The sequence below is a fragment of the Elaeis guineensis genome, chromosome 2 (assembly GCF_000442705.2).
Source record: "Elaeis guineensis isolate ETL-2024a chromosome 2, EG11, whole genome shotgun sequence".
NCBI lineage: Eukaryota > Viridiplantae > Streptophyta > Magnoliopsida > Arecales > Arecaceae > Elaeis > Elaeis guineensis.
Window position 1 is genome coordinate 77,362,624 of NC_025994.2, and position 25,745 is coordinate 77,388,368.

The 25,745-nt window shown below is 36.1% G+C and overlaps 4 protein-coding genes across 15 annotated transcripts in view; 2 read left to right on the plus strand and 2 right to left on the minus strand.

Moving 5' to 3' along the window:
* Positions 1-1,593: 1,593 nt before the first annotated feature.
* On the minus strand, positions 1,594-8,053 carry LOC105057823 (mitotic checkpoint protein BUB3.3). Of its 2 annotated transcripts, none has more exons than XM_019855448.3 (9): positions 7,807-8,053; positions 7,563-7,693; positions 5,566-5,648; positions 4,736-4,972; positions 4,227-4,299; positions 3,761-3,841; positions 3,605-3,683; positions 2,721-2,821; positions 1,594-1,898 (listed from the first exon to the last, which is right to left on the minus strand). In XM_019855448.3, the coding sequence occupies exons 1-9, from the start codon at positions 7,909-7,911 to the stop codon at positions 1,826-1,828; spliced, it is 963 nt and encodes a 320-aa protein (XP_019711007.1). In that variant the 5' UTR covers positions 7,912-8,053; the 3' UTR covers positions 1,594-1,825. The 2 variants fall into 2 exon arrangements, with proteins under 2 accessions (XP_019711007.1, XP_010938832.1); XM_010940530.4 differs by having other exon boundaries at positions 1,595-1,898; positions 4,736-4,990; positions 7,807-8,050.
* A 5,318-nt stretch (positions 8,054-13,371) lies between these two features.
* On the plus strand, positions 13,372-22,012 carry LOC105057831 (clp protease adapter protein ClpF, chloroplastic). Of its 2 annotated transcripts, none has more exons than XM_010940541.4 (11): positions 13,372-13,547; positions 14,883-15,282; positions 15,546-15,605; positions 15,712-15,803; positions 16,049-16,127; positions 16,281-16,374; positions 17,246-17,358; positions 19,444-19,489; positions 21,337-21,377; positions 21,457-21,680; positions 21,771-22,012. In XM_010940541.4, exons 2-10 carry the CDS (start codon positions 14,923-14,925, stop codon positions 21,616-21,618), a joined length of 1,047 nt encoding a protein of 348 aa, XP_010938843.2. In that variant the 5' UTR covers positions 13,372-13,547; positions 14,883-14,922; the 3' UTR covers positions 21,619-21,680; positions 21,771-22,012. The 2 variants fall into 2 exon arrangements, with proteins under 2 accessions (XP_010938843.2, XP_010938850.2); XM_010940548.4 differs by having other exon boundaries at positions 21,463-21,680.
* Positions 22,013-22,132: 120 nt separating this feature from the next.
* Positions 22,133-24,678, plus strand: LOC105058316 (putative pentatricopeptide repeat-containing protein At1g69350, mitochondrial). Its single transcript, XM_010941196.4, is given in 2 exon segments — positions 22,133-23,821; positions 23,824-24,678. Coding segments are annotated over 2 exon segments (2,130 nt in total). The 5' UTR covers positions 22,133-22,467; the 3' UTR covers positions 24,600-24,678.
* A 345-nt stretch (positions 24,679-25,023) lies between these two features.
* The window catches only part of LOC105057848 (uncharacterized), a 31,440-nt gene continuing 30,718 nt past the window's right edge, over positions 25,024-25,745 (minus strand). For 6 of the 10 annotated variants that reach the window (XM_019853687.3, XM_073251884.1, XM_019853705.3 and 3 more), the window contains one exon: positions 25,024-25,737. In XM_019853687.3, coding sequence (XP_019709246.2) covers positions 25,679-25,737 — 59 coding nt within the window. In that variant the 3' untranslated portion in view covers positions 25,024-25,678. The remainder of the gene's footprint in view (positions 25,738-25,745) is intronic. The other 4 variants (XR_012138598.1, XR_002165713.3, XR_012138597.1 and 1 more) reach the window with 4 other exon arrangements.

Here is a 25,745-nt window from a genome sequence, read left to right on the forward strand (position 1 = left end):
GTCGGTGAGGATCTTCTGAAAGTGGTTGAGGTGCTCCTGCATGCTGTCCCTCAGTCATCCGCAACTGGTAGAACTACCTCCAGAGGAAAAGAATATTGGTGAGAGACTTCGCTATATACAACTCCTCAAGCTTCGATCCCAGTACCATCGGAGAAGTCTCGCCAAGCACATGAATCACCACCTCATCCATTAAGTACATACGGATGGTACTCACCGCCTGCATCTGGAACCACTTCCAATCCTGCATCTTCATGGTGGTCGACTTCTCTTCGTATAAGAGAGCATCAATCAATCCTTGTTGGATGAGCACGTCCTTCACCCTTACCTGCCACAAGGAGAAATTGCTCTTTCCATCTAACCTGTTGATCTTTATCTTGATTGATCATATCTTCTCCATCTTCAATCTTGCTCACCACCGCCGCAATCTGCATTCTGGTACCATCTCGCTCTGATACTACTTGTTGGGGATATCTGGCCAGGACACCACCTCCTAAGATCTTTTCGACACTGCACATCACAGCAAGAAGAAAGAAGAAATAAAACAGAAACAATCAAATACGTGGATCAGCCAAAAAAGGCTCACCTTCACGCGGCATGCAAATTTCACTATAAGAAAAGATAAAAATTATAAGAGAAAATAACACATTCAACCTTTGTACACTCAATCTCTTCCTCACAAGAAGCTCTCTCTTTAGGAAGACCCCCTTGAACTCCTGAAGTGACCGCTGTTCGCCGTCCGACAGTCTGTCTGAAGCCTCTTTCCTGCTCTCTGTCTGCATTCGGCGCCTCTACTGTTGGTTTGAGTCCTCTACCGATCAAAACCACTCACGCATCTCTCTGTTCCGTGAATAGGGCTTTTTAAAGCTTTAAATCCGTAAAAGAATGGGAATACAGACTCCTCACAACATCCAAAATCTTCCTGAACCCTCAGATCACGACCGGCACTACTCCAGACCATTGGATCACGATATGGTCCACGAAAAATCCCCATAGACCACGAGAAATTGAGGGGAAACGACTATCGGTCCATGATAGACCACAAAAAATTGAGGAAAAACACCCACTCAGTCCATGCGGGTCCCCGTGGACCGCTGGTCCATACGCTACGCATGGACCGTTGGTCCATGCGCTACGCATGGACCGCGTGAAGAGTAACGCACGGGCCACACCCGCACGCGCTCGCATGGGCTTGGGCCACACCCATGCATCCGTACACTGGGCCGCGCGCGGCACCGCCACCTCCACCGACCCGTCGCCGGCATCCACCGCTCTAATTTTCGTGCCATCTTCAATCGAATATATATCTTTTGTCTGAACTCTGTTTGGAGTGATCTTGGACATGTTAGATTTTATTCGTCGTCACGGATCTCGTTGTAGGCTCAATATGGATCGAATCTCAAAATATTAAATCCTAACAAATATTGCATCATCAAAAGTTTAGCATAAAAGCTAAGATGGCATTCAAATGAACATTATCTTTTGGATGATCATAGCCTACTCTGCCTGTTGTATGCAATACCGAGCAGCCAAGTTAAAAAAGGAAGACACAAGTAGTGTAACTCTACGTTGCTCAAGTGTATGATAGCGAACAAATCAATATAAAAAATATAGTCAATGGTGTATCGGTATTTAGCAAAAGCTGTGGAAAATTACATCCAGGTAGCGTAAAAAAGCTATGAAACACCACCTCCCCCCGCCCCCAACAATAAAAAAAAGGGGAAAAAAAAGAAAAAAAATGGTGCCAAAACTCTAAAGACCAACTACATGTTACACATCACAAGAGGGCACAACATGTGCTTAGAATTGTGATCCATGTCATAAAAGATCAAATTTTGTCCGAGGAAGATGGACGGGCAAAGTTATCCAGTTTATGTAGATATACGTGAGGAGCCTCCTCTCTGCCACATGAAAGGAATGTTGGTAAGCTATTGATTCCATTTAAGAAAAGCGAAAATAAGTCTGCAGGTTGTTAACTGTGATTCCAAGCTTTGTCGTTATTAAGATGCTCGGCCAAAATGGCTCTGCTCATACTTATAGTTTTCAATTATAAGCTCAAGGCATTCATTAATAATACCAAAACCTGGATACCCAGTCATACAGTACATGACATGAAGATTTTACCTTACCAGTTGGCTTTCTCTTTGCAGCTTCCTAAAGACTGGGAACAAAAACAATCCCAGCAGATAATATATGATATCAATCATTTTAGTGCTTATGAATATTTTTGACATGTATCAACTCACATTAAAAACAATAAATTAATAAAACAGTTTACTAGCTAAAATATTGCTTCACATACAGCACAGGTCGTTTGTTATATTAGATGGTGATATTAGTGATTGAATTAATTAGAACACGATACCTTATTACTGCTCTTTAAATTTGAGAAATTAATGATTTGATAATGTTTAATAAATTTATTATTTTCCTCCTTTTACAAATAGACTTGAACTGTCCTATGCCAGGAAAAACAAATTTAAAGTAGCTGTGATATTCAACTAATAATATATAAACAAACCTCCATTACATAAAACAAGTGCATATTAAAAGTTTATGGTTGAACTCAAAAATCAGTATTCCTACGCACACAAAATCTGACTTCGCACATTTTTGATTGTGTAAAAAATCAACCACATGGACTTACATGAATTTCAAAATTAGGAAATTGATATAGGTAGATAGGGTGAATTATATGAAGAGAGTGAGGAAGACAAACTAACACTTCATTTGCTTCCTGGAATGTATAGCTGGATGCGACAGCCAAAAACTGACCACTGTAGTTATATGATAAAGAAGCCACACTGCTAGGATATCTTTGAAGCTGCACAAATATAAACATGGTCAGCCTCTTCCAATGAAAATATGAATAGAAAGTCTCATATAGAAGGAATTGTAAAAACAGCAGTAATATGAAGATGATCGATAAAATTACAAAAGCATGGGTTTTTGAGATGCTTTTATTAATGCATATGCAAATTAATTTTTCAAGTGGATGTACCAAGGGAAAGGTAAAAGAAGAGCATGACAAGTTCAAACGGCTACATTAAGTTGACAACAAGGTGCCCGATATGGAAATCTCACAAAGATGATGGGCACATGTGAAAATTAGAAAATAAGATGAATGTAGGCCACTGATCATCTCAGCATGGTTCACCCGAGATTCCCAGATGATTAGTGATAAAATTGAGATCAAGCTCCATAATGAGCATGTAGCTAGTTTCCTAAGAGTTTGACATGAATTAATACAAGTAAAGAATGCATAGTGCAGAACTTTAGTGTTACTAAATTCAGCAAGCCTACATATGCCTATGAGATTTTGTTTCACAATATTACACATTAGCAGGATACCTTGATGTCCATGAAAGTATGCACTAATGGATTTTCATGAACAGACCAAGTGAAACTATGCAAGCCATGGCGAATTTCCCTGACAATGAACTAGCATCTATTTTCTTACTAGAAAATCCAAAGGTCTTCCATCCAAAAATCAAAAAAAAAAAAAAAAATCTTGACAATCATGCATGTGTGCATGCATGTTAAGGAGCATTCCATGCCCCACACCTTCACACACAAACCACATCAGAAATAACGAAAAAAGGGATACCTCAAACACTTTCTTCCTGCTTTGAGCATCCCAGATAATAGCATATCCGTCATCATCTCCAGTAACAAAGGTGTCATAGCTGCAAAAGCAAAACTTGTCTCATCTTTTCATGGATAAAATTGTGATTTTGCAAGAGCAAGAAAACTAAAGGCATACCGTGGATGGAATCCAATATCATTCACAGCAACCAGATGATATCTCCCATTTTTTGACTTTGGATGACACCGGAAAACACATCTGTCATAGTATGCCAGATGTAAATTTAATGAAGTCAATAACTATAATGCAGTAATAACTCTTGGCAACTCTTTTGCTCCTTCATGAGATTTTGACTAGCTCTACGTGTCCTAATTCAAAATGTCCAGTCATATACCAATATGACCATACAATGGAATGGCATAGTTCCATATAGCAGATTAGCAGTAGACTCCTAGAAAGAGAATCCATAAGTTATGACAACATTTCATCACACAAAAACTATAACAGATATCCCATTTACAGTAATCAATCTTAACTATGTTGCTACTAACATTTGAGCCATGAAAGCTATCCAGTGGTGAGCAACTAAACTGATGAAGTTATCATGTAATATAAAACATCTGGGCCAGAACCAAAAACTAACCCCATCTCGCATTCCTTTGGAGGGTCAAAATACTTCAATGCAACACATCCATCAATTGATCCAACAGCATAACCTGGAGAAAATGGATAGGTCAATCAGTAAAATGTGGAATTTGAGCAAACATCCCCTTGTTCCAGAGATGAAAGAGCAGAAAAATCCTAATATTACTTAGCAAGGAGTGGAAGTCGGTAAAAAAAACTAAATTAAAAGAAGGGGAAATCAATCGAGCTTTCAGAGCAGTGCACAGCTAAGTTAGAAACTCAACAAAATAATGTTCTTCTACTTCTGCAAAAAGAAGTTTAAACTTCATTGTACTTCTCATGAGGAAAAATCAAGATTTATGACACTTCTTTTGGCATTTATGTGTATGCAGGTCTGAGGTCATAACGTGCAGCAATATCATTGTCTCCATTTTCCAAGAAGTAGAAGGGCCCATGCAGTTTTTATAAGATCAGATGCTGAGAAGCGTAGTGAAAAGGCAACAGATTAATTGCTATAGTAAAAAATACCTTGGTTGCTAGAAAATGAGCGAACACATTTTACATGAAAGTCCACAGAGGATTCCTTTGATAGAACAGGTCCTTTCAAATTTCTCAAGTCGTAGACCTTTACTGCTATTCCAACAGCTGCTAATAGATAAAATCCACATAGTGACATAGACCAAATATCTGAATCCCCCTTTCTTGTATAGCCAATATTTGCATTTTCCATATGCATATCCCAGAACATTAATGTCTTGTCAAGACCTGCAGTAACAACCTGACCTGCAAGTCAACTATCCATAAGCCAAATTGATGATATTTCACAAAGTATATAGCTAACTCCTAATTTATGAGCATCTATCAAATGCCACAAGATTAGGCAGAGAACCTGGGTTGAAAGCGATGTTATCTCACAATAGGCTCAGCCTGACAACCCAACAGAAAGTGCAACCAAAAATCTGGGGATACAACAAATATCAGAGGAGCTTCAGATGCCCAAGTAGGGAATAGGAGCTCCGAGCCAAAAAACTATGGCAAGGAAGTACCTACGTATTTGGCCCAAGAACAAGGTTCCAAAGCAAGGGCAGCAAACATGGTAAAAGATTGTCTTACTAAGAGTTGGATGGACTACCTAATTCTGAAACGTTAAAAAAAATTCTGTAACTATCTTTTGAATATGAGAACTGGGGGTACTTATGTAGATTTAGATATTTGTCCGAAGATATTTTTGCTTTGTTTTTCATCATCAAGCAGGTTTCTTTTGCTGTCTAACTTGTTTTTTACGTTTTCCTCCTTCAAAAATACTAAAACTGATGAAATGAAATTCTAGTGCCTCCAACTATAGTTCAGTTATATACCAGTTTCCTCAGAATATTCAATACAGATGGCCGAATCATCATGCTTTCCCACTACATCTTGAGCCCCGGAACACAAATTGTACCTGAAGATATTTATGTACAACGATGAAATGAATGTGCACTAGCTAAGAATCATCAAATTAGACAAAATGAAATCAAACAGGAAGTGGTTAATGGCTTAACATACATAGCTATTTCCTTACCATGTATAGATTCCAGGGTACAGCTTATCAACCAAAAAAAGTTAATAGTGGTCCAATTATAATTTCATTTCCAGGAAAGATTTACCACTAGTACATCAAGTTAAGAATTCCTACCATTGCAAGCATCATGCATAGGTCGGAATGTCAATAAGGCAAGTCTAAGCCTAAGCACATTCAAATTGTCAATAAGGCCCACCATGCAACGCAATGCAAAACAATATAAATCAGCCAAGAGTAGACTTTTGACACAAAAATCTTCCACCCAAACAACTAACTTTGATGGATGCACAAAACCTATGCATGGCATTTCAGTCTATACTTAATACAAGTGATTACATTTCAAATTTTTAATACACAGGGATGACAGACTAATAAACAACAAGTACATAAAGATATACAAAAGAAGTATAAGTCAAGCACAAGGTTTCCTTGGGGGGCCTATGGCTACCAAAAAGTCAAACAAGGTGCAAACGGCAATGATAGTTGAGAAGCTCACTTCCTCCACTTAGAACACCAATTTATAATTCTCAACCACATGTTACTTTTGTGATGAACATATGGCAAGTGAAGGGCTGGTTTTCAATTTGGTCAATCTAAAATGTATTGTGCAGTAAATTCATGCTTATAAATGTTTGGGAGGAGACAATAGGGTGATTAGACTATCGCACTGGTGGAATCAGTGCTCAAAAAACCTGAGATCAGCCAACAGAATTGGATTCAGTTACTGCTGGCATGACTCTAACACACATCGGCAGAAGAAGGCCTAAAAGACATTGAACCATTTGTCTCAATTATTGATCTAGATAAACCATACAAAGTAGTAGATCAATTAAATTCAAGGTGCAGTTACACAAAAGGGGGAAGCAAAAATAAGCTACATTCTAGTGTGTGAGCAGAGAATCCTGATCCTTAACAAATGGTAGCAAATAGGAGTACTTAACAAAATTTTGAATAGAGCACTACTGTATGCTCAAAAAAAGGGAAAAATAAAGATGGAGAACAAATATGTTCAATAAATTATATCAAAGATAAGTTAGTGGAATCTCCTGACATGATTTTTATTATTTGAAAAGTAAATGAATAAAGATCAAACAAGAGCATGAAATTAATTAAGGTGCAATTCATCATGTCAGACTCATGGTAATAATAAGAACACTAAATAAGGGGAATAATTATGATGCTGAGTTGCCACAGGTCTGCCAGATGGTGTGCTTGAAGAACAACTTATAAGTTCAAATATGCCACGTTCTCTCATAAACCAATTGAAACATAAGATGAAGCCAGATTAAATCTTCCTCCATGGTCCTCGATAAAGCCAACAATGTAAAAGTTCCTCATCATTGCCCAAACTCACCCCAATGAAAATGCAAAAAGCATCAAGATCGGCATTGTTGTTAACAAATTGGGAAGATAGCATGGTAAGCACAGATGTTGCTGTTAATGTCAAAATATCTAGCATTCCATAAAAACATATTTCGTACTGTCATTTCAACTCTCTTTTTTTTACAATGACCAGACTGTCGCATACATCTGAAATCTTACTGTTTTTCTTGACAAATTATTTTAAAAAGGTTTTAGAGGGGTAGAAATGCATCAAACAATGAAGCCACCAAGCTATCAAAAAGATCCATTTGAACCGCGCAGTCAACTAAGATAGCAGAGAAAGTAATTGAGCTAATGTTGTTTAATGTTATCCATGAATTTTTCAGAAAGGAACAAATATAGGCCACAAAATGTACATTCGATTAATTAAATGACATAGGAAATCTAATTTAAGACTCCACAGACGACAACCTCCGAATACAGCCGTCCGAACCCGCCGAAAGGGCAGATTTTTCGTCCTGGAAACAGCAGTCGAGAAGGGCCGCTTCGGAAGGAGCTTCCAATCTGCGCTCCGATCCATCCACATCATATAATCTAAGAACCTGAAACACAAACCCCAGAGGAACTTGCTCCCGAAAACCGAATCAAAATGCAGAAAGGAAGGATTTTTATGAGCGGAAGACATGAGAAACAGATTGAGATTGAAGGTACTGACGGAATCCCAGGAAGAGATCAACAAATTATTGGATCTTGGGGCGAAACGGATCCTCGAGATCGCGTCACCGATGGGTTCTCCAAGCTCCAGGAGAGATCCCTCCATCCGACCCGCTGGATTCAGCCCCAATTATGTCTAAGTCTATGAAATTTTTCGGCTCTGGTAGGGTCTTGAGTGCTGTGAATCGTTGTCGAACTCGTCCGAGATAAGCCCTAATTTTTTTGCATCTGGTCCATCGTTTTAGGCAAAAAGTAGAAGTCCTCGTTCGGAATTGAAAGTGGCGGCTCTTGGTTCCCGCCAAAAGCCAGATGCAAGCGGAAATACGTAAATGCGTGGGGTCTTTACAAAAGTTCCTTGAAACTGTTATTTAAAAAAAATAAATAAATAAATAAACACCAGAAGAAAATAAACTAGACTAAAGAATGTGTATGTTCTGTTATGTTATCAACACAAAAAAAAAAAAAAAAGGTATGATGAAACCTTTTTTTTTTTCAAATTACTTTGTAAAATTTATAGATTTTGGTAGCAACAATTTCTTTATTTTGAAAAAGATAATATGAAAATAAATAGCACGGGAAGATTTGCATGTATACTATCTTCAATATCAATTTTTTTATGATATTTTTTGAATTTTTGAGAAAATACAGCACACACAAAAAAATAAATACCAAATATATGCTAAATTAATTATCATATTTCAACTCTCTATAAAAATTCAATTTGGAATTATATGTTCTTGGGACCACCAAATTAAACAAATATCTACAAATGGCATTAGTTCCCTATGATCTATGGTAATATTAGATATTTCCGGATGATGAATTTTAAAGTTAATTTATGCTTCATGTAGGGATCAATGGATAATTTAATTTCTCATATTCCTCAAAACCATTTCATTGTCATGTACTTTGAGACTATACTTTGTATTTATCTTTAATATTTAAATATAGTGACTAGAGAATCATTCTGGTGTCACTGTATAAAAACATGTAAAGTATTACAAGAAGTCCTTCTTTAGCCCTTGAATAATCCATCAACTAATTTTCCCATATAGATAGCAAATTTTTATTTATCATCTTTTATTGGAATGAGTAACAAAAAAATTATCCAAAGATCCTCGAATGTATATCAAACTAGTCCTCCTAAATTTTTTTAAATAAAAACTCTTCCAAACTTTTTAGTAATCGTATAAATCATCTGCATGATGATGTAATTAAGTCATGCATAATAGATGTAATGTTCATCAAATTCAAAATTCATAATATTGAATGATCATGTTCAAATAGCAAGATATCTTTTATGATAAATCATATTAATTATGATGTCTTTATCTAAGTTACTCTAATAAAAAAAATAAAAATGGAGCATAATTAATATCATACAAAATAATAATATTTATCATAATTTTTTATAATAAATTAATATTTTTTTAAATATTTAGTTATCCATAAATTATTTTAAGTTTAATTAGAATACATGAAAAGTAATTTTGAGCATTTAATTATCTCAAAAGACCAAAATCAATTTCCAACCTAAGGATCCAGATTCAAAAATACTTAGAATAATTTAGACTGATAAGAGCTGAACTCAAACTACAATTGATGCTACTAAAGCATACTTTTCATGGTATTAAATAAAACAAGTTTCAGTAATAAAAAAATGAAACTAATAGAATATGACTATATAGCCCATATATTAAATATAAATAACTTATTTGTTTGACTCATATTTTGACTCTTTTTGGTATTAAATTTAAATTTTTTAGATATGTCCATGACATAAAATATTTGTCTCTATGTTCCTTTGGCTCAATATTGTATAAACTAGAATTTTTTGAGATGACATCGCACATGAGATGCGAGGGTACTTTGGATGGCTATGATCTTCTCATCCAATTTTTTTTTTTTAAAAAAAAAAACAACTTATAACCACAATTACAATTTTAGACATGCACACATATTATTTATATGCAATGTCTATTTATTAAGGATGGGAGTTGACATACTAGGGTGGATATGTGTTGCATAACTTATTGAAAAAAAGGCTTGAAACTTGGATTTAATATAAAAATAAATATATTAAAATAAATCAATATTTTTTCTAGTTTATTCTTGCTTGAAGAAGAGGAAAAATTGTAGCTCATAAAATCATATATCTTTTTCAAATTACAAAAACAATACCCTCTGTGCATATATCCAACTACAATAAATATTATTTATCATTACCGTTCATTTTAAAAAGTTTCAAGAATAGAGATTGGAGGAAATTTGGTTGAGATCCAATATATTTATTAACTAATTTTAAGCCCCTACATTGTGTGCAGGTTCTAGGTCATATAATGGATTATTTTTTTAAAAAAAATTATATATAAATAGTAAAATAATATTATCCATCCAAATTTTTGATGTCCATTTATATTCTCATCTATATATATGAGTGAGCTTTTATTACAAGAGGATAATAATATATATGAATGGATTTTTATCGCAAGAGGATAATAATATCAGGCTTTAAGAATATCATTTAAGTCACATAAGTGGGCTTTAATAACATCATACTTTAATTTAATGCTTAAAGAATTAAGAATTATTAGGTAGGAGAGTCTAGACACGTGGTATATTGCATATTGATTTTGATTCAAATGGTATTCATAGATGCTAATATATTACTTATATGGACAACCTAAATGGCTAATCCATCTTCAATCAATTTTTGCTTATATATATATATATATATATATTAGATTTATACAAGGATAAATAACTCTAATCAAATGAGCTTCATAAGAGCAGGTGCTCTTTGTTACATACACCATATAAATCCAACCCTACTCATTATACTGGTACCAGTACACATGCTTGGAAAAATAAGTAATTTGAAGACTAAATTACAGGTATAAGAAAATATCCATCTACTTGGTTGTTTTAATTATTCAATAGATCATGCATGATACATAACAAGAACCACATGATGCTAAAAAGATCCACTATTCTAGGCATGCATGTTCATTTACATGTTGAGCAAGTTAATGATCCAACACAGTACCGACCTGTTTGTTGAAAAAGAACAATATTAGATTAGTTACATGTTATGCTTTCATACGTGCGGTATAAAGTTATTGCTAAATCCACTATTGAGTGGTCAAATAAACACTTTATTTACCTTGTTGTCGACAACACTAGGTCAACATGATAATGATAGTAGCATGCTAAACATTAAACATATATAAGACATATTTTATGGTCATAGCAAATTATTTAAAATTGATTGCCTCCCCTTCATCAAGGTTTGGAGGTTAAAGATATTTATAGGAGGGCTATCCTTATCATGTGGTCCATTATCTATGAATCCTATCTATGATATATATATATATATATGAAAAAATATGGATAGCCGCTTGATTTCAAATTATTTCTAATATTTATAGTTTTTGATCAACTGATCTTTATTTATGGTTGTTGTACTTATTTTATTTTTATTCCTTGAACAAAGTGGTGGGCTGTATATATTAGAAATGTAAATAATTATAAAGGTATAGAGTTGAAGAGTAGAAAAAAAGACTGCCACAACTCTTTCTAAATGTTTTTAACTTATTGACTTAAACTTTGTGAAGAGACTTCTAAAGCTTCTTAATGAAAAATGGTATTTTAAGCTCCAATCAAAAATAGAATTAACAAATTGGGATAAGTATTATATTCAAAGAATATATTAAATTCTAGGATGGGGAGGGATGTATGTCTTTCCTTTTTATTTGGATAAATAATTTTTATTTTCAAATCATGGATAGGTTATGCCATTGTACAAATGACAACACAAAATATTTAGGTGCAGAGACAATTTCTCCAAGCTTTATGATTATTCTTTATTAATCAAGAGATTATTTTGGTCATTTCATAAATATAGATAGCATAGTATCTAGAGGTATTGGCTTTGAGTCCTAAGAATATAAAGAACCATCAATCCCTATGTATCCTTAATGTGGTCAAATTATTGGAGATCGATAGTTTCAGATATCAAAATATTATGATCATCCCTTATCCCTAGATAAAAAGGTGATGACTCTATAATCCCATCTCTTATCTACTTCTCTAGTAATTTTTGGCTTCGTAAATAGCAATAAAAAAAAATATGCTTTGCAGGTAAAGATATTTACTATCTTTAATAATAATATAAAAATATTAGATAAATCTTAGAAAAAATATTTGTTATTATAACCTTTATCTTTTTTAATTATTTAATATTTTCATAAATTTAGAGAATATAATCGTGTTTTGATTGTGATATTTAGGATATGCATTTAGTTTTTGATCAAAATCCGAATAGATTGGAATAAGAATTAGAATGGCTATTTTCATTGACGTATTTAGTTTGTGACTAAAATCGTTATTAGAAGAGAGTAAGAATTGAGGATTAGGGTATTCTTGTTCTCTATTAGAATCAAATGAAAATGAGACTCCCTCCAATTAAATAGCTAGAATGAAAATCACTTATTTCTATATTTATTATAGAGTTCAACTCCCTTAACCAAATATATCCTTAAATATTTGGATGAGATATTTGTTATAAATAGGGCTACAAAAGGGTCGGATTGATGCATTACCTCACACCCCATTCCAACCCATTTAGATATGATCGAATTTCTTCTTGAAGACCTGTGGGACCGAGTTGAGTTCAAATATTAGATCCGCTCAATATTTTTAAATTTTGATTCACCTATATCTGCACAATTTGTATGCTATATTGGTCTATCATGGATCTTCCTATTAGTTATTCAACCTGAGCCAACTTAAATTGTTCTGTAAACAAAATTCTAAATTATTATTTTTTGAGTTAAAAAAAAATATTTAAACTAATCTCACCGTATTAAAAAAAGGCTAGCTTCAAAAGTTACTAACCACTTGAAGTTGCAATTATAGATAAATATTAATTTATAAAGTTTTAATCATATTAGGAAATAATCCTATGGTAAGCAAACTGTAGTTTAATTTAGAAGTAAGAATAAAATTTTTTTTTATATAAAATCTTGCTGATGAACAAATATAGGCCTATACTACATGGCCAAAACATTTTAGGTTAAAATTAGATTATACATGATAGATTTGGATGATCTCGTAGATCTTAAATACTTTCTACAGACCCGGCTCGAACCGGCCGAATTTGACCATACAGTTCCAGGTTCCCTAGCAAGATTTGTGCATAAAAAGAGATCGGATTGGGATTAAGTATGTCCCAGATCGGATTGACCTGTTTGTAGCATCGGTTGTTAGTCAGGAGGAATTACCAAAATCGACAGAACATAATATCATAAAAAAAAAAAAGAAAAAAAGAAAGAAAGAGAATGTGTGCTCCTTTTGATTTTTTTTTTTTGGGTAAAGGTATGCTCTTTTTGATCGAATACGAGAACGTACGCTCATGTGGAACTTCCACTCCACGTGGCGGACGCAAAGGGCCGCGGAGGTCGTTACAACAATTGATCCAAATATTACCAAAAAAAAAAATTGATCAAAATGTCCACTATCAGAGATATCCTGGGGTAAGAAAATATTTGGTAGGCATAGCTTCCTCGGTCCCCGTCCCTCCCTCCCTCCCTCTATCTCTTCTATCGGGCTTTTTGTCCCACCCTCCAGTTGCTAGCCGGAAGAAATCGCTCAGATCTCTCTGTTTCTCTCTCTCTTTTTTGAGAACAAGATCAGAGGTCTTTCTATCTTCAAATCTTTTTTCTCAGGGTTTCAATCGATCTGGTATGCGTTCTTGTCCTCTTGGACCTTCTCCTTTACTTCGAGCTGCTTCTAATATTAGGGTTTTAGGTTCTATCATCACGATTGATGCATGAAAGTATTAACTTCAACTTCTTTCCCCGCATATTGGTAACGGAAAATCTTTCTTTTTTCGCAAAGGGAGGAAAAAAAAAAAGGAAGGAAGTTGCTATTTTTCACTGACTTGGAGGAATGACATCTGATGCTGCTAAGATAGTTTCAGAACTCTGTAGAACATCGTATTTTCTTGGATAACTGATAAATTCCAATCAAATTTCGTCATAATACTTAATCTACAAATAGGAAGCTTGCTAACGACCAAGAACTCCCAATGGGAGCTACGGGTGCTGTAAATATCTTAAAAGAATGACTGCTTGAATTCAGTTATTCGTCCCCAGTTGGTGGAATGCGGGTTGAGCTGGTGAACGATTTGCTGTGTCTGGATAATCATAGGGTGCATTTGGTTCGCCACTGGAGTTGGAATCGGAGTGGATTGGAATGGGAGTCGGAGTGGCCACATCCCTCAACATATTTGTGGGGTGTTTGGTTCGTAACCGGAATTGGAATGGGAATGGATTGAAATTGGAATCGGAATGGACAAATTTCCCGAAATGTTTAGTTCGTGACTGAAATCGGAATCGGAATCGAAATTCATGTCTTTAGGGGAGAGTAGAGATTGAGTTTTAGATAGATTGGAACATTCTCATTTCATCTGAGAATTAGAATCGGAACGGGACTCCTTCCAACCAAATGGTTAGAATGGGAGTCATTCATTCTCATTTCGATTTCAGACTTCCACTCTCTCCAATCAAATACTCTCTTGATTTATGATCGGAATCGGAATGGACTTTAAATACTAAGAAAGAGTAGGGATTGCATTTTGAGAGATAGAGCAATATCCATTTTTCTGTGGAATTGAATTGGAAATAGGACTCCCCCCAACCAAACAACTGGAATTAGAGTCACTCATCCCATTTCCATTCTAGAGCCTAACTCCCCCAACCAAATATGCCCATATTAAAATGCTAGTTAGGAGTAGACTCATCATTTTTAACAATAGAAGAAATATGGATATAATAAATCCTCTTTTGAAGCAAACGATTCTTGACACTATTTTTGGGTGGCTTTAGGAGGAAAGGAAGGATTAACAAACTCGTCTTTGTTCTTGGAGAGTTTTTATGATAGACTTGCTTTTATGCTGGTATCTCAAACTTGTCCTCTTTTTTTTTTTCTTAATTTTTATTTAATGGTTAAGAGCTGTATCTTGCTGTGAAAAGCATGGAAGAATTTGGTTCTGAAAGTAATTTTGCACTTTGGCAGCTCCAAACAATTGCTTGATGAGTTGAAGTTTATAATCAGCATGTTGAGCAAAGGATTCTGTCCCTACAAAATGATGCAAGGTGTTTCAGTAAGCAGTTTGGCTGCCTCTGCAAATGGAGGGAGCTGTGGAGCACTTGCGATGTTGAGAAGTGATCTAAGACTTTTGCACAAGACCCATACAAACTCTTTGACTGATGGACCTTTTCTGTGGCATCAGTGTGCACGAACATTGTTTCCAACTAACTCTAATAGAACAAGACGAATGGGGTCCGGGCTCAAAGCCACATGGCTATTCAAGGGAAATGGCAAAGAGTTGGATCCAAACACAGAGCGCAGTGAGTCTGCTAATGATGACATCCTAATATTCTTTTTTCAGCTGGACTTGGAGACTCGAATACAGGTTCCATTTCCTTTGCTTTTTTGTTTTTGTGTGTGTTCTGAATGTTGTTTCATTTTCTGCATGTGGAAGTATTTTCGGCATGTCTTGCAGTTTTGGTTACAAATCCAACTTATGAAAATCATTTCATTTATTTATACTCACTTATTCTTGTCCGGACTCTGAAATATGCCTTGTGAAGTGTAAGCATCCTTTTTAGTTTCTGTTTCACATCTTTGCCAATTTAATTTCGTGATCTTTTTCTGTTGGGTATTCTGCAATGGCAGTATGCTCTAAATATAGAACAATATGATGCAGCACAACAATTGAGGAACAAGCTTGCTGAGGTATCCAACTTTCCTGTGGCTTGAAGTACTTAATTTATTATGGAAGGACTTTGTTTCCTTGCAAGTGAAGACTATTTGAACATGCCGCTTTCCTATCTCTTGGAAGATCGAAACAGAAATAATTAAGCAACGGGAAGCTAAAAGGGGTTCTTCGAAGAATGATGCTCAGGATAAGGCCATAAATCTCTTACGGCTGCGGTGGGTATTTTTGTTATAATGTGTTCGATTACTAATAATAAGGACTTATTTTGCTATGTGTTCTTTATATTGTTGACCAAATATTACCAATAGAGTGATGTGCTCTGTTGCATAAGTTGTTTATTTTAGTCAATTTTTTAGGGAAAGCAGGTGGAGAATATGAACAGCAGTGAAATTTGTATGAGTATTTGTTCTTCGTATCTGATTTATAAGAACTTAGGTTTTATTTGCCTTTATGGCTACAGTGCAGACTTGCAGAAAGCTATTGAGAGTGAAAACTATGCTGTGGCTGCTGAGTTGCGTGATGAAATCTCCAAACTTGAGGTATGAAACCTCTACCTTCTTCTGTTTTAGATGCTCGTTTCTTTGAGATTTCTCTACAGATTAATCATCATGGTCATTTTTGTGTTGTTGATGTCATTTCCATTCTCGGAAACTTATAACTCTGGTAAATTTTCCATGATTTTTTGGCTGCAGGCTGAGTCTTTGGCTGCATCAGCAAAAGCTCTTGCTTATCAAAATGTGCAATATGCATTTCGATTGGGACAGAGAGTACGACATAAAGTTTTTGGTGAGAATTTGTTGCATGATTGACTCTTCCTTTGTTTTGCAATAATGTTGTCTATAGTTTATGATTTTTTGGAATATTCAGGAATGTGAATCAAATCACTGAATTATAACAGGGTTTCCTTTTTTATCTTTTCAAGGTTTAGTTTCTTGGTTTTCTCTCCTTCAAATTTATCAGACATAGACAGAACGCCATCCTAGTACACAAGCAACAATACTTCACATGAAACAACTTGATGAAGGTCATTGCTCACTGAATAATTAGAGCATATAATGATTACTGAGTAGGTCACTTATCACCTGCAGTGCTTTGCATATTTTATTAAAGAGCATTGAAAATCCAAACAACATGTCGTTCTGAGTGTTTCATTTGGTTTTAGTATTATGTTGAGGTAAGAATGTCTAGCTTTAGAGATCTTAATTTAATGTAACCTCCATATAGTTTTGGATTTTTATTGCTGTATCAATTAGAATTTAAATGTTAAATCAAATTAATATATAATTTTAAAATTTTAAAAACAATTTAGATTTCCTCTACATAGTTTCTGGGTACTGAACTTGGAGAGTTATAATTATGTTTTCTGTTTGGAATGTGTGTGTGTGGCCGCTCATGCAGCAAAACCTTTTGGTTATGATGTTGAGTGATTGATCAATAAATATGATTCATCATGGACAAATTTGGAGCTAAGGTATTAGTTGATCCTCTGAAAGTTTGTTAAAAGATTTATGGAGGATATGTGCTTTCTGTTTTCAATACAGTGGCATCTGATACTCTGATTAATAACTGTCAATGTCTCATTTTTCAATAAGAATTGCTTTATATTTTTCTGACAAAATTTTGCTAATTGTCTTGCTCAAATAATATATCGTTGCAGGGTATCGTGCAGTAATTTGTGGCATGGATCCTGTATGCTGTGAATCAAGTTCATGGATGGAGATTGCACATGTCGATAAGTTGCTTCAAGGGCCTAATCAACCATTTTATCAGGTTGGTGGTGTAGGCAACTAGCATCTTGCCTATTTATTTGAAACATTTGCTTTAACATGAACTTTTGTTCAGTATTATGCTGTTTAATTGCATAATATATTAAAAAATATAATATTTTATTGTACAATATTGATTATCTTGAACTTATATTTGATATCTAAAGAAGAAAAAAAATAAAGGAATCTTTATCCTGATACTTTTGTGCTGAATATTACCACCTCCAAACCCCCCCCCCCCAACCAAAAAAAAAAAAGAAAAACTTATCATGTATGGATCAGTAAAATTATTGGGACATTTCACTTTGCGGTAACTTAGTAAAAGAATATAAAATGACACCACTACCATCCCTTTAAAATGCTGATCTACTGAAAGCTTAAAACATCAAAATTCATGTAAGATAAGCTAGTAATATTTTAGAGGAAACCTGAGAGAAACAGGCATAGATAATGTCCTTGGTAGGATCAAACCATCATTTATTTATGTGTTTCTGTGGTTTCTACTTCCATTTTATCTTGGAAAGGTAAATTTGTAATTGATATCAAATGTGATAAAGTCATCGGAAGGCTCATATCTTCATCATGGAGAAAGCTTAGGCGGCTGCTTAAGCCAACTTGTAAAGTTAGATGAGGCTTTAATGATTAATATGCCATCCTGCAAATGTTGTGTTCCTTTTGTACACATGAGATGAGTATCTAACTTGTTAAAAAACAACTGTCTTCTCGTTGCACCCTGAAATTTAAATCCAAAATATAGCTGGAGCCTCTTTCTGACCACAAATAATCTGTTGTTTATCTTTGTTTAAATCTACAGTGCTATGAATGTTGGGGGCAATCAATTGCATGTCGTTGATTAAAAATTTGTCATAAACTTTTTGGTGATGTGGCCCAATTGATTTAGATTACTTTTTATTTAAGAGAAATTCTTTGTGCACCTCCTGTGGTATAGAAAATCTAAGGTGGAGCGCACTGCGTTGTCCGATTGGTCTACGTAGCCACCGCTTCCTAACATGCATTTAATGTCGGCGGGTTGGTTTTTTCGTTTAAAAATTTTGTATGATGAAAATACCCTTCTTAAAAATTATGACACCCTTTCATAAAAATTATGATACCCCCTGCATAAAAGGCTAAACTGAAGTGGGGTGTCATAATTTTTGGGAAGATGTGTTATAATTTTTAAGAAGGGATGTCATAATACTGCATGGAGGAAAAAAAGATAATGAATATATGCGGAAACAGTATTATGATACCCCTTTTTAAAAATTATGACACTTCTTCATAAAAATTATGACACTCTGCTTCAGTTTAGCCTTTTATGCAGGGGGTGTCATAATTTTTATGAAGGGGTGTCATAATTTTTAAGAAGGGATGTCATAATTTTTAAGAAGGGTATTTTCGTCATACAAAATTTTTAAACGAAAAAACCGATCTGCCGGCATTAAATGCACGTTGGGAAGTGGTGGCTACGTGGACCAATCGGACAAGGCGGTGTGCTCCACGTCAGATTTTCTACACCACAGGCGGTGCACAAAGAATTTCTATTTATTTAAATGCATGCTTGTATCTTTGCTCTCTCTCTCTCTCTCTCTCTCTCTCTCATGCACATACACATGCATACACATTATTTGCACTAGTGATCATTCCGGAAGCAAACATGCATGTGAATAAACCATCTGCCCTGATCCTAGAGTATATTATAACCATTTGAACTCCCAAGTGATAAGGATGTTATAGGCAGCCAAGACCGATACTGATGTTATACCTGTCTGAATAAGCAGTCCTTAATTATTAAAGATGTGTCTGACTTGAAACCTTTTTTACTTGAATGATTTGGCTTAATGCTTGAAGAGCTCTTTGGAACTTTTCACTGATTTGTGAGGACCCATGATGGCAGGCAATATAAATGTTTGTCTTGATATGCACATTTAGGCTCTACTTATTGGTACAATGCCCATGCATTTTCTGTACAATGAACTTTCTAAGGGGAAGGAGGCTGTTCATCTTGTTTTTATATCTTCTACATTTATATCAGTTGCTTTTGAAGTATGATATGCGAATCACATTTTTGGCTTCTGTTTATTGTTTGCAGGTCTTGGTTGATGTACATGCAGATCCAAACCTGCTTGTTGCATATGGTAAAATGCGTCTTTTCTCAGCATATGATATTACATTAATTTTTCAGTTCTATCCTCTGTTTGGCACTTGCATTATGAACCTGATTGGAAGAAATTATCATAAATGCCAAATACCTATGTTTCCTCTTGTTAGTTTCTGAATTTTTATAGAAGTGTGTGTTATGATTGAATCAATGATTACTCTTGGAACTTCATATTTCTTCGTTTTCTCACATACCCTGTAGGCTTCTTGATTTGTTAGTTGCTTATGCAGTGAAGCTAATAAGCTTTAAAAAGATCCTCATTGTCATACATGCATGATCAATTTTAATGTTGATGTGAAATTGATTTAGAAAGGACACTGATATATGACCAATAGAAAACATGAATTGAACTTAAGATGATGATCTACCTATAGAAACTATATCTTACAGCCACCTTTCTAACATGCCACTTTATTAACTGATTCATGGATCATCAGACTCAGGTAAATTGGGTCCTCCCAATTCTAATTAGGGTGCACGGAAGTTCTCGCAATTCATCCTTCCTCATTGCATCATTTTTTTTAAGGGATATGCAGTACCCTCTGCTCAAAACCTTCATTTTAGTATCATAATATTTTGAAATATAGAGGGAATGCCTGCCAGCTGTGAGAAGGCTGGCTGACCTTTTTACCATAAAATAACTCGGCTGAGCTATGGCTTGGCCTACCCGTTAGCCGGTAGAGTAGTGAATCGTGTTAGGTAGTCAATAGTTTCATTAATGCGCAGCACATGTATGCTCAACATACATTCTTTCATTTCTTCTCGTCCCTCCACCAACCCCCAAACCCCAACCTACCCAAAACCTAATCTTAAACCTCTATTTTCCCAATATAAAGGAGAAGAAATCCCATCCACTCTTGCTCAAGTTGTAGTAGAGTCCTCCTCTATCCCATTCTTGCTCCAACCCCTTCTTGCTCCAAGTCTTATTTGAATCCTACCTACTCTGTCCCTTAAGTAGCGCTGGCCACCATGCTGCTAGCAGGATATTCCTGCTGCTTGTCACTTCCAGTTATTTTGACGCTTCAATGGAGGCGGCAATTTGTGAAGTACTGAGCGGGAGGTTTCGCAAATCATGCCTAAGCAATGACAATTGTTTGTGAAACCTCCTACACGGTATGTCACAAATAGTGACAAGCAACAGGAATATTCTTGCTAGCAGCATGGTGGCATGCTCCACTGAAGGGATGGAGGAGACAAGTCTCTACCAGGACTTGGAGCAAGAGCAGGATAGAGTAGGACTCTTATAGGAGTTGAGCAAGAGTGGGCGTGATTTCTTCTCCTAGGTGTTACTTCATTTGCCAGAGTTTAGGAAATGCATCCATAGGGGAAAGGAGAGAAGAATATTCGCATGATGGATGGCAAGTTACATTTCAGTGGTTTTGCTGTTTTACTCTAACAAAGGATGGTCTTTCCAACCAAATCTTGAAACATCTTTTGGAAAAAGCTCCCTAGCTCGCTAGAGGGACAACTAAACTTCAAAGAGCTCTGCAATGGAAGGGATGAAATCTTGACCACAAGTGTCTATCCTTCCCCTAGTACATGTGCTTTCCAATACATTGCATTGAGAAATATAATGAAAGGCTTTATCATTAGCTATTCATTTGTTTAAAAAATTAAAGAGAAGTGAAACTTGATGAGGCATCTTGTGCCTAATTCTTCATCATTTTGTCATTATAAAGAACAGTAATTATTATTGAACAAGTTTGGTGGTGGGATTTTATTCTTATTTTTATCAAGTCTAAATAATCAAAGCTTATACTATATTCATATCATTATATTTTCTCATGCCTGACGATTAATGTCCTCTCAATTGATGTTTGCCAGTTCCAGAGGAGAATCTTTTAGCCAATGACCAACCAGACAAGGTGAGTAGAAATGCCTGTTGGAAACAAATGATTCACCCAGGAGTTTTTCACTTAGTCTTTCTCTTGTTTGACTCATGAGATGCAGGACAGGTTTGATCATCCATACATTTCCTTCCTGTTTTATGGAATGGATACAGCAGGGGACTTCATTCCTATAAAACAGCTTCGAGAGAAATTCAATAGGCCTCGCTATGAAGTTCCTGCGGATATGCATGATGAAGATGGTGATGACAATGCTTAAAGCATGCTTGCTCAAACGAACGATCTAATCTTCACTGTCACAAGACTGTAGCTGCCTCACAGGTAACTATGTCACATGATACAATGCCATGCATGACATGTATAAAACAATATTCAGCAACCACTTGTGATTATTTGTCTTCACTTTTGCAGGTCCTTGAGAAATCAAATTTGCCAGGTGTTGTGGAGACTCTTCTTAGACCTGCACACGTTCCTTCATAAGGTGAAAGGATGGGAAAAAAGAAGTTAAAAGAGAGCGAGAGAGAGAGAGAGAAGAGGCTATTGTTTGTGCATCTTTGATTTGTAAATGTTGTCATGACTCGTTGAGCATATTTTGCTACACTAGTTTTTGGTGGAGAAATGAAATATCTTGGGATGAGTTACATTTCTTCAAAGGTTTTAAATTCATCATTGGGTGATTCAACTTAGATTCTGTTAAATTTTCGTCTTCTTTTTTCTTAATAATTCATGGTGATTATTAAATTTTAGATTGTGAGCATACATGAAACATTGCTTTTCATCTGATATTGTCGCAACTGAATTATTCCACTTAAAATTGTCATTCTTATTTCTGAATGTCATCCTTGACAAACAAATTATTACAACTAGATGAATGATATAAACACAATACTGCGGTCTAGCATGCATGATAATATCAGACAATGAGGGGTCGTATAAATGTCAGCCCTTTAGCATCTTTTTGCTCAGTCTCGAACTCTCATGTTGGCCTTGAACTAAAAAAATTCCACCTTTCTCTGATCAACTCAGAAGCGGTGTACAAGCTTTCCATTTTGCATGTAGCAGACCAAACCAACGTACACGGTCTGCTGTTTTATCATCATAGAAGATCATGATACGATATATTCCCCTCTTCAGATCTTGCAGCACAAAAAGAACCCTCTTGGAAATCCATGCACAACTCCTCACCACCGGCCTCCATAGGGATCCACTAGCAGCCACGAAGCTTATAGAATCGTATGCCATGATGGGCATCACTGATGCTGCTAGACTGGTCTTTGACAAGTTCTCGAGTCCGGACTCTTTCATGTGGGGTGTGATGATCAAAAGCTATTCATGGGCTGGGCTCTACAAAGAAGTCATTTCACTGTATCATGCGATGCAGTGTCAGCAGCTTCGGCTGACAAGTTTCATCTTTCCACCCGTTCTAAGAGCTTGTTCGGGTCTTTGTAATGTACTAGTTGGAAGAAGGATACATGGAAGGATAATTAAAGGTGGGTTTGATTCTGATGCTGTTGCTGAGACGTCACTGCTTCAGATGTACGGCGAAGGAGGGAGCTTAGAAGACGCTCACCAGGTGTTCGATGGCATGTCAACAAGAGATGTGGTCGCCTGGAATTTGATGGTTTCGAGCTGTATCCAATGCAAGCGAGCCGACGTAGGCCTAGAAATATTCTCAGAGATGAATATGGAAAACATCGTTCCTGATTCAGTAATAATGCTGAACGCGACTCGAGCTTGTGCTGAGTTGGGATTTCTAAAACAAGGAAGGTCTGTTCATGGCTATATTGTAAGAAGATGGACTGCAGTCGATGAAGCGTTAGAGAATTCGCTCATTGCCATGTATGGCAGATGTGGTTGTCTAGACCATGCAGAGAAGCTATTCAGGAATGCATCACGACGAAGTGTTGTATCCTGGACTGCCATGATATCATGTTGCAGTGAAAAATCCTGCTATAGAGAAGCATTAGTTGTCTTTACTGAGATGCTAAAATGTGAGGTAGAGCCAAATTCTGTAACTATGATGTGTGTTCTCTTTTCCTGCACCCAATTGGGATTCCTGAGAGAAGGGAAGTCAGTCCATGGATTCATTCTCAGAAGAAGTATGGACCCTGAATCAAGTTCCACAGGCACGGCACTAATAAATATGTATGCCGGTTTCAGAAAGCTCGGGACTTGCTGCCATATGTTTGAGGCTATGCAGAAGAAAACAATTGTCTCCTGGAACTCACTCATTGCAGCGTGCTCGCAAAATGGTTCTTCAAAGAAGGCATTGAGACTCTTCATTAGAATGCAAAAGGAAGGACTTCTTCCGGATTCATTTACCCTCTCCAGTACTCTCCCTGCATGTGGGCAAGTTGGTGACTTGAGATTGGGGTTCCAAATCCATGGCCTTATTGCTAAAACAGGCTTCCAGCTCAATAAATTTGTTCGCAACTCCCTGATCGATATGTACTGCAAATGTGGATCACTGACACTGCTTACAGGATTTTTGAGGAGATTGAAAGTAAGGACACTGTGACGTGGAATGCGATGATGAGTGGATTTTGTCAAAATGGTTTCTCAATAGAAGCAATTAGACTCTTTGATCAAATGTATTGGAAAGGTATTCAGACAGACGCTGTGACCTTTCTTAGTGCCATTCAGGCCTGTACCCATCTGGGTTATCTAAGAAAGGGAAGATGGACCCATCATAAGCTTATAACTTCCGGTTCGAAGAAGGATATCCAGTTAGAAACAGCTCTCATCAACATGTACGCAAAGTGCGGAGATTTATACATGGCTAGAAAAGTCTTCGATAACATGTCCCAGAAGAATGTAGTGTCATGGAGTTCGATCATCTCTGGCTATGGAGTGCATGGCCTAGCAGAAGATGCTGTAGCTCTCTTATTTCAAATGGTGGCGATGGGGATAAGACCGAATGAAGTAACATTCATGAGCATTCTTTCTGCCTGCAGTCATGCAGGATTAGTGGAAGAAGGATTGTTTTATTTTGATTTGATGAAGCAGGAGTTTGGCATAGAGCCTCAATCAGAGCACTATGCCTGCGTGGTTGACCTACTAAGCCGTGCCGGTCACGTCGATAGAGCTTATAAATTCATCAAGTCAATGCTGGTGGAACCAGATGCCAGTATCTGGCGTTCTTTGCTTAATGGTTGTCGTTTTCATCATAGAGAAGATATTGTAGGCGACATACAGAGAAGAATCAGCAATTCTTCTTCATCACAGTGTATTATTGGCTAAGAAAGTCACATACTGTAAATATTACCATAGAGATGATAAAAAGGATCCTCAGAACCTAACAAATAAACCAAGATTGATATCTTTTCTTTCTTTCTTTCTATATTTTATTATTCTTTCTCGTTGCTTACATATAAACAAAACCATGTTTGGGGCCAAACCAGAGGGTAGGGATTTTTGCCCTCTTCCTAGAGAAGGCAAGCACCAAGGAAAACATTATTCCATCGCATTAATATCTCCATTGCCACGTAGAAAGGGTTCGAGGGATCACATTATTCCATCAAACTGTGAAAAAGCCATAACCTCAATAACTCTATCTCATGAGAGAGGGTGAAATAAAGTTAACCATCATCAAGTTATCCCATTAACCCCAGGAATGTCAACCAAACAGAAGACACTTTTACGTGCCGATTAACCAATCAGGGAGTGGTTACAAATGCTTGAAACCTATTCAACCTTTGTTTAGCCGTTCAGCATCCAAAAGCAGTCCCAAAGGAACAGAAGTACACCAAAATTACAAACAAGATAGAAAATTATCCATGCCAATCTGCTGCTGTCTTGGCAACTAATTCAACCACCTCATGTATGGTGCTGATTCTTGCCAATAACACCAATCCCCATACCATGGCATGAAGAGCTGGAACAAATGCCCCATCGGACTACTCTAATAAATAATAGGAAGCCAGTGTTACTTGGTCCTTGGATCTTGGCACGCTTCTCCTTGCTGCATGTGCTGGGAAAAGGTCCCAGGTTCAAATTTGGATATCCCACTCCATTTCTCAAAAAACTGAGAAGTATATGAAATGAGATTGGGAGTGCAAACAAAAGGACACTCGAGAACAAAAATAAAAGATAAATAAACTCCTATTGTACCAACAGGGTTTGGCATCTACCAACTACAATCCTGGGTCGGCTCGACAAGGTTATAGGAAGTATTGCAATAATAAGCCAGAAGAAAATGAAAGAGGTAAAAAGAAGAAGATTTCACAGAGGGTTACCTTACCAAGACTTTGCTAAGTTCAATCTGATCATATCGTAAAGCCCCCTCTACAAATGGGTCAAATATTTGTTTTATGAGATCCTCAACCGTAAATCTTATAATTAATTGTTCTTGCAAGCTTCAAACATGATAGTTCGCCCTCTGTTTCA